Source organism: Acanthisitta chloris, unplaced genomic scaffold, assembly GCF_000695815.1.
Source record: "Acanthisitta chloris isolate BGI_N310 unplaced genomic scaffold, ASM69581v1 scaffold8379, whole genome shotgun sequence".
Lineage (NCBI taxonomy): Eukaryota > Metazoa > Chordata > Aves > Passeriformes > Acanthisittidae > Acanthisitta > Acanthisitta chloris.
Genome location: NW_008693035.1, coordinates 150980 through 163773, shown reverse-complemented (window position 1 = coordinate 163773; position 12794 = coordinate 150980). Strand labels below are relative to the sequence as shown.

The following is a 12794-nucleotide window of genomic DNA, read 5'->3' as shown; positions in this document are numbered from 1 at the left end:
TGCCATCTGGACAGTATCCACATTTTTTTCTGTGGAGCTCTTTACCAACTGTGACTACAAAACAGGATGTTTCTCAAACATGAAAGGGAAAAGGCCAAAGATTCAAGCTTGGCTTTTGCAAGAGTAGGGGAGAGGAAGAAAAATGGTAGTTTCAGCACATGCTTATTAAGAAAGAGCTACTTTATGGCATTGGGGCAAGGCCTCTTTCTTTGTGCTGTGGAGTAACCTGGAGAGAAGTACAATTTGTAGAGACTGGATCAAACAAACCTTAACACCACCTCTTAACTCTACCTTTCCCATTTTCACTTTCTACAGCATCCCCTGACACTGCAGTGTGCACCCAACAGCAGCATGGCAAAGCCATAGGTGGCAATTTGCCGTGTACTGGCAATCACACCAGCAAACAGATGCAGAATTGGCAAGGTTTTGTCCTTGCTGACCTAATCCATTCACCCGTGAGCACAGGGCATGCCAGTGAGGGTGGAGTTTCATTTTCAAGCATTGCTGCAGGAAACCGGAGTTACTAAAAATACTGTGAAGCTCTGACTGGAATTTCATAGAATCATAGAAAGGCTTGGGTTGGAATGGACCTTAAAGATCATCTAGTTCCACTGAATTTGAAGGCAAGTGTCTGCAGCAATAGTCTCTGAAATATATACGATTGAAATGATCTGAGAAGTGAGCCCTTTTCTATACATTTTTGACTGTAAGCTAAAAGCAGGGATTTGTAACTTTGTTTTTACTTCTATAATTAGAAATTCACATTCTTTTTGTCATCTTCATGTTACCTAGTGTGGTCACAGAACACTGAGATTGCAGCAATCTGTAAGTGCAAGTTGGCACCAGTTGTTTTTTCAGATAAGTTAAATTTATGAGGTTATCATTTACTTGTTCTCTTTATAGCTAATTACAAATTTGGATAAAAGTAGTCTTAGTTAAACTTCAAGAACTTTCATGTCTGACAGTGCTCGCAGCAAACATCCTTGAGACTGGCAAGAAATAAACCAACTAAGCCTAGGAAGACCAAAATTGAGATTCCTGGTAATTAAAACATAAAAATCAGAATAATTTTGATTAAAGACCCAACATTTCTAGTGAATTTCAAACACATTTATGTACTAGACAAACCCAATAAAACCAAAATTACATATACACATCCTTTAGTCTCTTTTAAATATTCACATGATAGACCTTGCAGATATTTAATAAGAAAAATCTTCCTATAAGTGAACTCTTTTGAACAGTTGCCCATGGAAAGCCCTGTGACTGGAATAAACTAAAATTAAACTGGAAGAAATCTGGAAGAGGAATCATTTTGCATTTGCCAGAAGATACAGTGGAAAATCATGATTCTTCCTAATTTATATTTTGGCAAAGTATGTGATCCCAAGATGAGAAAACATAAAAGATAAATACTGTAGCTAGGAATAGAACAGAATTCTATATGAAAAAAATAATTTCAGTGTTATTGTAGAACAGTGATGTAATTTTTTAGAATAGGATGTTGTAGCCATAGAAATGCCAATGACCTCCTAAGCGAAGAGCCAGGATGGAAGGAGAGTGGTGAATGGCAAGTCATTCATTGTCTCTTCCTCTTCAACCCTACTGTCAGTCCCACCTATAATATCAGTTATTAAAGTCACACAATTGTTCCAGGAAGGAGGTGGTGGAAGGGTTCCAGGTCTACACTGCCAAAACACTATCCAATCCAAGTGAGAGATGAAGTCGTAGAATTAGTTTTCTTTCCCTGCCTGCTCAAAACAAAAATTGGTTTTGGACAAACAAACCAGCGAAATTAAATTAAACATGTGGTTGATAAATGAAGTGCAGAAGGGTATGGAATAAAACCCTGGCTACCGTAGGTACTTAAAGTAGTGTTGGCTTCCATGTACTGTTATTACACATCTTTTGCTGAAAACTGTATACCTTTCACAATTTTGAACCTCCTGTGTGTTTCCTCATATTTTCAATCAAATTATTACATACTAGAAATATGCATAAGGGAAATTATTCTACACATTTTATGGTGTGCTGTTGCTTGTAGCAGTAATTGAAGTACCTTTTCCACTTATGAAAGTACTAATTTTATTTGGTTTTATTGCTTTTCTAGATGCAATTATTTATTTAGTGTGTTTTGGCTTTATTAAATTATGTTTACTATAGGAACATCATAAAAATGTATGAAAGCAACACATCAGCCACTACTGCCCAATGACTTGTTTTGGGGAATCTAGTGTTATTTTTCATATCCAAACATAATAGAATAAAGTAAGAATAAAGAGATAATCTACACTGGAAAACAATGCAATTTTGAGATAATATAATAAAACACCTGGACAATATGATTTCATAAATCTTACTTCTAAAATTTACATGAGCTGGGCGTTGGGGTGGCTATTTTAGGACATGAGGCATTTTCTAAATGGAAACATAACAAGAAATGTGATTAAACAGCAAAGGGGAAAGCACATACAGATATAGCTTGTCCTGAGCAAATGATTCCTACAAAACAATGGAAATATTTCTACCTCAACAGATGCCCTATGTCAGTCTTAGGAAAGGTAGAGTTTTACTCTGGCAGTGACCAACAGCTTGTTTGTAAAGTTGTATCAGATTCAATTTTGGGAGACTTTTCACATGCATCATTATGCATTGAGTGTCCAATGTGACACCCACTGAAACTGGCACCAAAACTCCCAACACCTTCAAGCAGAGACTAGATGTGCTATCATACCCTGGGAATAAAGTCTTCAATGTTTGTTGGTGTTATTGTGATGTCTGTCCTCAGTGTAACTCCTGTATTTAGCCTCTGTACTACCTACAGAATAGACAGGCACATACAGTTTTGAAATCTGAAAAGGAATCTTTAACATATCTTAAAAAGCAAAATACAACTTAAGTGCCTAGAAACCGAGACTAATACTTTCAGGATAGAAAGAAGAAGGGAATGTAAACATTAATTAAGCATCATAGCAGTGGACCAAGAGTTTATTCTCTTTAAGCCAAGGCCAGGATAGGGCAGATGTCTTTCTAAACATTGTGGTTCAGTTCAATCCTAATACATTAACAAAGAAAATATATGTGTGATTTTATTTCTGTTACAGTAAAGATCTGACTGGTATCCACAGGAATTCCTTTTATGCCATTACACCAGAGAATTCAATGAAAGCTGGAAATTTTCTGTATTGTGAAACATTTGATAGTGAATGAGGGCCAGAAGCAGAGATCAAATAGGACTACTCATGCAAGAAGGAGAGAGAGGGAAGACCATGTGAATAATGAAACGCAGGGATGCCAGTCCTGCACAGTCAGCCCTGCAAACAGCCTTTACTCACATGCACAGACCAACTGGCTCAATGACATCACTTGCAGCAGCAGTGTCAGCTGCAGGAAGTATTTGAGGATCTGATCTTTAGAGAAAAACTAAGATCAAATTAATGCTGGAAAGGTGTAAACTTTTCCACCCTGAGGGAAACAGCCAGAAATGCTGAGTGTGAGCAATTGTCAAGGCAAAATGAGAGGATTCCATAGCAGTGCAAAAGACAGGAAGCAGGGGAGCACAGGGACTGACTTTGGAGGGTATTTGATGTTTCTCTTTTTAGGCAGAACACAATGCAATAATTATTCAAACACATTTCAAGGGAACAGGAATCATTTGTGTTAAATCAAAAATAAATAGCAATAGATAAAACATAAAATAAAATCTTGCCCTTGGAAAATACTTACAATTTCATGATAACATTTAAGTAGTGGAAAATCTTGGTTTATGAACCTTGAGTCAGTTTTAAGTTTACAACTGGCAAAGCTTTTCTATGTCTGAGAAATGCAACCTTTTTATGGTTGCTTCTTGTGAATGCAAAAATTCACATGGCTGAAATGTTTTTGTGTTTTAATTGTCTTTTTTCTACTTCTGCTTCAGGACACCAGTTATTCAGGTAGAACACAGTGCTCAAGATGATAAAAGAACAAATTCTGCAGTTCTTCACTTGCGTAGGGCCTTAGAAGTACAGCCTTCTTCCCCATGTAAAATTCCACAGCAACTCTTTTGTTTGTTGCTACATTTTCTGAGGTGAATTTGATATGGTACAACTGACTCCGTATTGATGAGCAAAATACACACAGGAGCATAAGACTTTCCTCTTCTAAGTCACCAGAGTCTGGATGAAGTCTGCAATAGCAGTAGGCAGCTTCTGTCACCCACATGAAATGCCTTCAGTGAATTTTATTGATAACATATCTCTTAGTTAAATTTTATGATTTTAAGTCTAAAACTCAACTGCTGTAATACCGCAAACTGCTTTGGTGGCATGAGCTTTGTTCTGAACTCTGAACTCATCTATAGCTTGGCAAAAGTGGTGAAATTCCATTGGAATGGCAGTAACTCAATTCTATCCAATTTTTTTGTTGCCTTCTGTGTATTTTTCACAAGTTTTTTGTTCTGATAAGAAACATACTGAGAGGCAGTATGAGTAGCTGTGGTTAGAGATGTAACTGGTCCAAGGTTTGCAGCTGGGAAGGAAATCTGGCACATATCTTTCAAATTGTGAAATCTGCAATAAATCAAATTGGGAAATTTAGGATTAAGGAGGCTGAACATATTGCTAACATTCATCTTTCAAATTTGCAATATTTGAAGGTCAAAATGTTCAGTGTTTGAGAAACAAGGAGAAAACAGAACTGAACCTGAAAATTCTACTTATTCCTGTTTCTTATTCTTAATTTATTTTTATTTCATCTTCTATGAACTAAGTCTATTACGGAGTAAACTGATTAACAGCAGAGTAGAATTAGCATGGGGGAGAGAAGAAATATAGTCCATTCTATATAATCTACATTTAGTGGTAATGACATTATAACTAATTTGTTGGTTCTGTTTTCTAGCCAAAAATTGCAGAGGAGAATTTAACATATGCTGAACTTGAACTTATGAAGCCTATTCAGGAAGCCAAAGGCATTCCCAGTACGACAGTCTACGCACAGATACTCTTTGAGGAGAACAAGCTGTAATAGTTCATGCCTGTATAAATGTCCTTTGTCAGTGTTCTATTTAATTCTTGCTATGCTGTTTATTTATAAAAATCATACAAATGTCCTTATTTTTTTATTTCCATTCATGCTCTTCTATTTTTCTATGAGACTTTTAAACACAATCTAGTTGAAAGTAATCATAGAAAAAGCAGCTGGTCTACGAGTGACATTCCAGAGTTATACTTCATATGTTCTATACCCCTGATGTGAATGGACTGAAGTTCCACCTGGGGCATTTTTAACATTAAACATTATTCCTTCTTTAATGTTAATGTGATGAGTCCAGCTGCAAACATCCACATCTTCACAATCCTCAGGAGGACGACTGGCAGGATCCATGCCCATCAGCCTGCTTCTCAAGGCAAAGACCACTGACCAGGAAAATTGTCACTTTAATGCATTTTGTCCCATCAGGAAAATATTAACCCAGTGAAGCTAAGACTTTTTTTTAACAGCTAAGGAAAAGCTAAAATTACTTTTTATGTCTTTCTTCCCCCTCCAGAAATAGTAAAGAGGTTTGTTTGCTATACATTCAAATTCCCTTTCTAAATGACATTGTCTTAAAAAACTTACTTTTAGTAGGGTGTTTGAAATATAATATTTCAAAGTAATCCAAAGGAAACATTCATAGTTAAACCCCAATGATTTAAGGAAGAATATTTATAACTTGGGAACATTTTCCAGGATTTAATCTTTTTTTTAATTCTGATTGGGAATAGGAAAAACATTATAATGAGTGAAAGACTGACAGAGCCAGGACACTGCTTTTCGACTTGGTTGAGTTTGGTGCTCTCAGGCCTGTCAAAGTTTCCTCCTGTGTCCTGCATTACTGAGATGCTGAGCTAGAGGAAGAATCACACAGCTTCTGCTTTGGTATGGAGCAGACTATAATGCCCTGCTGGCTTACTTTGGAGATACTTCTGTGGAAAGACCAGGGTTCAGGAGACAGAAAAATGAGCCTAATGTGGGTGCACAAAGTAACCTTCCTTTTTCTTTACCTCTTGATAACTGAGACGGGATTCTTTTTTCTCCTTTGATACATGTTCATGGAAAATGAGCCTTTCTATGGCATCCTGGGCATTTCAGTCATGAAGCATAGCTGGACAGATGTGTTCAAGCTCCTGTATCTCCAATGTCCATATTTCACCAAAGCTCAGGGAGAGTTTGACACCCAACACCTTTCAGCACTTGAGAAGCTTTAGCTCTTGAGTAACTGCAGTTATAGAGATGTAAAAGCACGAGCTCTTTAGCTCACCATCAGGTCATGGAGATCTGATACTTGGCATGTGCTAGGTCTTCTCCACATCTGGAAGGGAGCCCCATGATAGGCCACTCCTTCAGCAGTATTTAGTGTAGATTTTGGAGTAGCACTTGCAGGCCTTGGGTTTTGGAATCCTAACCAAGGTGGTCCAAGTTGCTTCTTCCTTTACAGGTCATGCCTTTTTAGTGACAGAATAATGTCTCACCAGGGCTCAGCTGAAAACCATAACAGGAACAGTCATGCCCTTGTTCCTGTTACTACATGGGAATGCAGGAGAGGAGGGCAGGGATGACAATGCCAAGATGGGGATATACAACAAAGGGAGAGGGCACATCACTGCCTTTTGGAGGGTTTCACCAGAATAAGTGAGTCTTTATAAAGTGTTTTTTAACTTTTCTGACTAGGGGTAGAGATCAAGTGGCACATAATATGTTATTGTATAGCCAGGATCTGTAAATATAAAATGCAGTCACCTGCTTCCACATTAGATAAAAATCTGTTGTATAAAAAAGAATTTAAGGAATGCTTATCAGATTTGCCATTATGTACAGTACTAATTCCAATTCTAGTCCTTCACCAAAACAGTTCTTTCCAAACTAAGGCCAGCTTTAATCAATAGGTTTGATAGTAATTATTTGCATTTTTAATGTTTGCATTTGTGAGCTGTCAAGAAAATGTTTGTTTCACCTTTTCATTATCCCAGAGTTAATCACCCACCAAAAGGGCATAGTATCTTTCCTTGTTCTCTGATCTGATGTTGGACTTTCAGTGACAACAGCCATCAACTCATTGACCAAAAACAAATTGGTGCTAAAGAGTGATCCAACATTAGGGATCAATTTTGGAACAGCCAGAGTTTGACTGACTCTTCAGAGAGGACATCTGTTACACAGACAGCTGTTAGAAAGGCCTTAGAGAAGTATAGAATTTATTAGTCATTCCTTTGGAATTAAAAATAAAACCCTAACACATTAATGAGTTGACCACTTAGTTGTGAAAACTTTTGAGTTTGGTTATAAACATTCGTTTTGCATACAACTGGCCATTGTGCCCATTGTTCAGAAAAATCCTCTACTGTATGTTTATGTCCAGCATGTTAATGAATACCATTCTTCATGTATTAATATTCTCTATACTCTTGTTTATATTTGATAGCTAGTTCCCCAAAATAATAGTTAATTGAGCTGAATAAATTACCTTTTTTTTGTAAGATACGTTCTCTCAGTCTGTGCAGGATTTATTGCTTCAAGGATATGTGTTTATCTCTTACTCAGCATTTAGAAAATCCCAGTATTGGGAATTGAATTCTTCATTCTGCAGGAAATTCCAAGCTTTTCAAATGTTTTCCATTTGTAACTGCAAGGCAACAGACCAGCTGAGTGAAACAGGGCCAGAAATACTACTTAGGAGAACACTCATCTTCCAGAGCAGACATTTCCTATGCCTCTTCTTATGCAATGTCCACTTAGATTTAATAATGCCAGATAATGTCATTGGAGAAATTTATCATCATTTACATTGCAACTATTTGTATGCCTTTAAGTATCAAAGTAACTTGAAAGACTACAGAGAAGAAAATTTCACTGAGTATAATACACTTTAGTTTGAGAAATGCAGAGTAAGTGGATTTATCTCCTTCTAACAGGACCTTCAAGGCCAAATTAATCCCTGGCCTAACAGTCTCTGGCTTCAGCAGAACAGCAGCAGAGCTGAATGTGATCCACTCTTCTTTTATGACAGGAGCTCCCATGAAGACTCTTTAATACTTTATTAAGCAGCAGTTGGAGTCTGCTGAGTCATAGTATTTTGGTTACTCCTTCTGTTGTCATTGGTAAAACATGGCCTAGTGCTGATATTTTAACAAATACAGCTCTATTAGCTTCACACCAATTTAGTATCAGATTGTTAAATGCTAATATACTACACCCTATAGCTTTAAATAGAATTAGATATGTTTACAGCTTTGGTTAAATGCACCTTGTTCCTCAACATTAAATTTTATTACTAGAATCCTCCGTCAGCAAATAGGAGTAAATCATATTAGTGCCATGGGCTGTGTGGGGGGTGATTCTGCAGCCCAAGGAAAACGTATTTTATTACTCTTTATTATAACTTTCTAATTGGTAGGTGTGGTCAGCATGTCATTATCTATGTCATTGCAAGCAAATTATTTGTTTTACTATAACTGTAACGTAATTTTGGGGCTCTCTTCATTAAGAAGTTCAATAAACTTGTGTCCTTAGCCAGGGTTTGGACAAGTTCTACTGGCATAGCAGGATTCAGACCAGGTAAGGTTGTATTTGGTGTTTAATTTGTAGGTTAAATTCTGCTTCTTGAGGACTTCTCCAAAACACCTCTGGTGAGTGACATCAAGGTGCAAAGAGCTTCAATCTAATCTGTCAGAGTAAAACATAAATTTCCTAAATTCTACTGCATAACATTTGCTCTTCTGAGTTTCTGCACTAATCTGAAATATACTCATTTGGTGTGCTTCCTTTCACCTGGTTTGATACCATTTTGCTACCTTGGTTGGGAAGCAGGATAGGTCAAAAGACTGCATGTCAGTAGAAGACTCCTGAGTTAGTGTTATTCCTCTCAGAACAAAAAGAGAAAGTGGAGATAGGACAGATTTTGAGATGTCAGCTAGTCTATTACTTGATCTCGAGGCTGGACCAACACATCTTGACTTAACCTGGTACAGGTTGGTCTAACCTCTTCTTAGAAACCAACAGTAATAAGGTTACATACTCTCCTCATCATCCATTTTCACACCACTAATCATAGCAAGGTAGGGCAGGAATCCTACCTGTCTTGGCACCATATTGTATCTCTTTTGTTCCTTACCAGCATTGCTGGGCTGTTTGCAAACCCCACAAAAGACTTTTCAGTCTTTGACCACTCCAGTCAGAAATGTTCTGGCAGCCCTTTTTGAGCCTCCAGCTGAGAGCTGCTCAGGTTTTCATTTCAGTACATAACACAGCTAGTCACTGCAATTGCATTTCTCCCTGCTGTGCAGGATCTGAGACTCTCCTGCATTTCACACCAGGGAAGTAGGAGGTCACATGCTCAGAGTCCCCACACAAGCTCACTTGGGTTTGGTCCTGGCTAGGGGAAAACCTCCCTGCATGCCTGTCCCCTGTGCCCCTCTTGAATGCAAGCTGTTGAGTTGAACACACTTTCCCTCATGGATTTGAGTTAAGCCATGTTAAAATCCTATCTATTTGTCTGAAGCAGTATTTTACCATAAGGAAGTGCATGAGAACACAACAGTGCATTAGGATTCTGTACCTAGAGACAAGATCACCTTTGCTTTCCCATTCCAGCCTGGCATCATCTTGAGCACAGTTAACAGCCACTTCAGTACATAGCTACCTACAACTCCATGTCTTTATTAGAGAAATTAGCCATTGATAGTTTTGGATTATCCTCAGGAAAGAGGAGGCCTGCAGGAACTTCTCTGACTGCTGACAGCTCTCTCCTGACACCAGGGAGCCTGGGGGAGCACAGCACAGAACAAAGACATCACATAAAATTTAAAGGGCAAAAAAACACATGGGTATGGGCAATGGTTATTACTTTCAAACATGGTAACTGGATGCAGGTCCTCCCCTTAACATGAAAGCAAACAAGAAGTCACTGGATACCACTCAGTGGTGCTGCACCATTTCTTCCACCTCTGATTCTGCCTGCTATGCGTAGGAGACAGAAGGGAAACTGCTCAGCACTGTCTGTGAAGGGATTTTTCAGGCAGCCAGTTAAGCAGATTTACACATCTCTTTCCCCTGAACTAGTCCTGTGAGAGACCAGTTAAGTCGAGAATCCTGGCTTAAGTACTCAGATCAGAGGAAGATCAACAAGCTTGCTAACCAGCCATTATTATTCTACATGGCACGTCTCCACCTTAAATGGTCCTGTTTTGCAATCATACTCTATTCTCACAGGAACAGGTGCCCTTCAAATCCCTCAGGCAAACATAGCTATCCTTACTTCTACCTCTACTTCCTCCTTGCTTGCTCTCAGAGAGCAACCAGAGGACAGAAGAGCTCTGTCCTGCCAGGGAACTAACTCAAAAGCCAAAATTAGTAAATCACTGTGCACATGATAATGGCAAATGGCAAAGGCCATTCCTATGTATCACTATAAAAAATAACATTAATTGGGATGCTTTGCAATTTCCTGTACAACCCATAATTAGGTTAGATAAGAAACTAGCAGTGTCTAAGTGCTATAAATGTCTAAATTAAGTTATTTTGAAAGTGCTTGGCACTTTGACATTTGAGAGTTCAGAGTAATTGGGGTATTGAAATAAAATTGCTTCTGTTATTTAAAAGGTCATTATCTTCTTCGGGTAGATATATATGGACTATTTTCTACTCTACTGAGCTGCTCTATTTGGTACAATTAGACCTGCTTCAGTAGATTTCTAGTGGACCTCCTCCCACTTATCACAGTCCCAGCACTGCCACAGGGAAGGGCCTGTAAATATACAGCCCAGATATGGAGTATATATTCCATTCATAATCAGGCTCTGAAGAGCCAAGAGCTGCCTAGAGCTTCCACCATGAACACCGCAGGCTGCTACACCCAGCACGGTGGCAACGGACGCCTTACACAACCAAAGTCAACAAATGCCAGATTACAGGCAGAAGTCAGCCTGCCAGGCAGACAAATGCTTTGGAGAAAATCAGGATTTCACCTTCTCAACTAAATAATCTCATAGTCTGGCAGGAACTCTGGTTATTTCAATAACACTACTGGAATCTCTTGTTTGCAACATCCATGGTCCCACTGTCACGTATAGATATGACTTTTGCTTGCTTACCAGAGCTGGTACTCTGCAGCTGTGACAGTCAAAGGTGGGAACTCAAATGACTACACCTTGACTGCATTTTATTTTGCTTAGTCCAGTAAAATAAGGACTATAAAGACAGACACTGGCAGAGGAAATACAACTTGTTACCACTTCTCCACTGGAGACTATCACAGACAGGAGATTATGGGGAATGGACTGAGCACAGGAGTGGCCAAAGAGCACTCTGTTCATTCCTGTGACTTAATCCATGTGCTTCTTTCAGGAGATCTGACTATACCACCAAAAGTGGAGCAGTTATGGGAGCATGAGTTTTTGTTGTCCCTCATGGCCAGGGAACAGATTCACGCAGGAGAAGCAAAGTGCTTAGAGCCTCCTGTCCAAACTGAGCGAGGAGACAATTTCTGATCTGAAACAGAGCAAGTCCCCATGCTGCTGTTGCAGTCATTCCCAGGGACAGCTTCTCCCCCATCAGTAAGATCTCACAACATCCTTTCTACCACAGAACTCACCTGACATCCTCAGCTCCAGCCACCCAGCCAGCACACTCACAATTGCTCCCCAGTGCTGGCCCAGCACCTACAGCCTCCACATGCACAGGGTTGCAACACCTGAATGTGAAACACATCAAGTGATCACAGAACAGAGGTACCACTGTCCCCATTACAGGGACTACATTTGCTCAATACTCATTACATGAAATATTACTCATGGTCACTAATATTCCAATGTACTCCTGAAGGCTGCCTGGTTCTGGATACTAGATTTCTGTAAGACATTTTAGTGCAGGGAATGAGGGGTTCCCTTTTAAAAACTTCATGCAGCAAATTTGCATGAGCCTCCTGACACTTGGGAAGAGCTCTGATGACAACCTGTGTATAAGGCAAAAAGCATAGGGAGGGTTGGCATTCTTCCACCAGCCTTGTACCCTCTCACAACCCTCCATCAACCTAGCTGACTTCAGTGACAGTAACTGCCATGTACACATCTGAACAGAGACACCAGTAATGCAACAACTTATCTGATCCCTCAGGGATGTATGTGACCATAAGCAAACAAATCACTCCAATTGCCTGGCTTGGAGATGCTTAGTATGAAGCAGGAGGACACAAGAGAGCTAGGATCAGACCCAGAACTTTCCTGGGCTTTTTTTTCAACTTCCTTGGTATGCTTCTCCTGAAAGATAAGAGAAAAGCATGACAGGCTGCATTTTCATGCAGAAGGGAGCACACTCCTTCAAATTATTTTAGCTCATATGGCTCTCAGGATAACTTCCCTTGTGACAGCCATAGGCAATCACAAATGACATGATCTTCTTGCCAATACCCTCTTGTAACAAGTTTTGAGATCGCTGTATGAAAAGGACTTGGGATCAGTAGCACACAGTGACAATCACAGGGAAAAGTTTCCTGTGGGAATTACAGATTGCTTTGCATAGATTTCTTAAAAAAAGGTTTGAGTAAATTCTTTCTTATGGGGATGCAAAGGCCCTAGAGTGCACAGGCAGCTCTGCAAATATTGCTTCACTTGTGAATACTAGAGATCAGACACTACTTAACACTCACTGTAACATTTATAAGACTTCTGTTGCTGAACAAGATAGCCTGTGCAATAACCAAATAAGTGTAATTAAGGCATTTTAGGGTTTATGGTGCTCGATTAGATTAAACTGATATTTAAAGTTACATAAAGGTT

At 39.1% G+C, this 12794-nt stretch overlaps 1 protein-coding gene across 1 annotated transcript in view; it reads left to right on the top strand.

The window, feature by feature from the left end:
* The window catches only part of VSTM4 (V-set and transmembrane domain containing 4), a gene marked incomplete at its 5' end in the record, with an annotated part of 31448 nt that extends 26356 nt beyond the window's left edge, over positions 1-5092 (top strand). Inside the window, one exon of the mRNA XM_009082916.1 lies at positions 4882-5092. Coding sequence (XP_009081164.1) covers positions 4882-5007 — 126 coding nt within the window. The remainder of the gene's footprint in view (positions 1-4881) is intronic.
* Positions 5093-12794: the final 7702 nt, after the last annotated feature.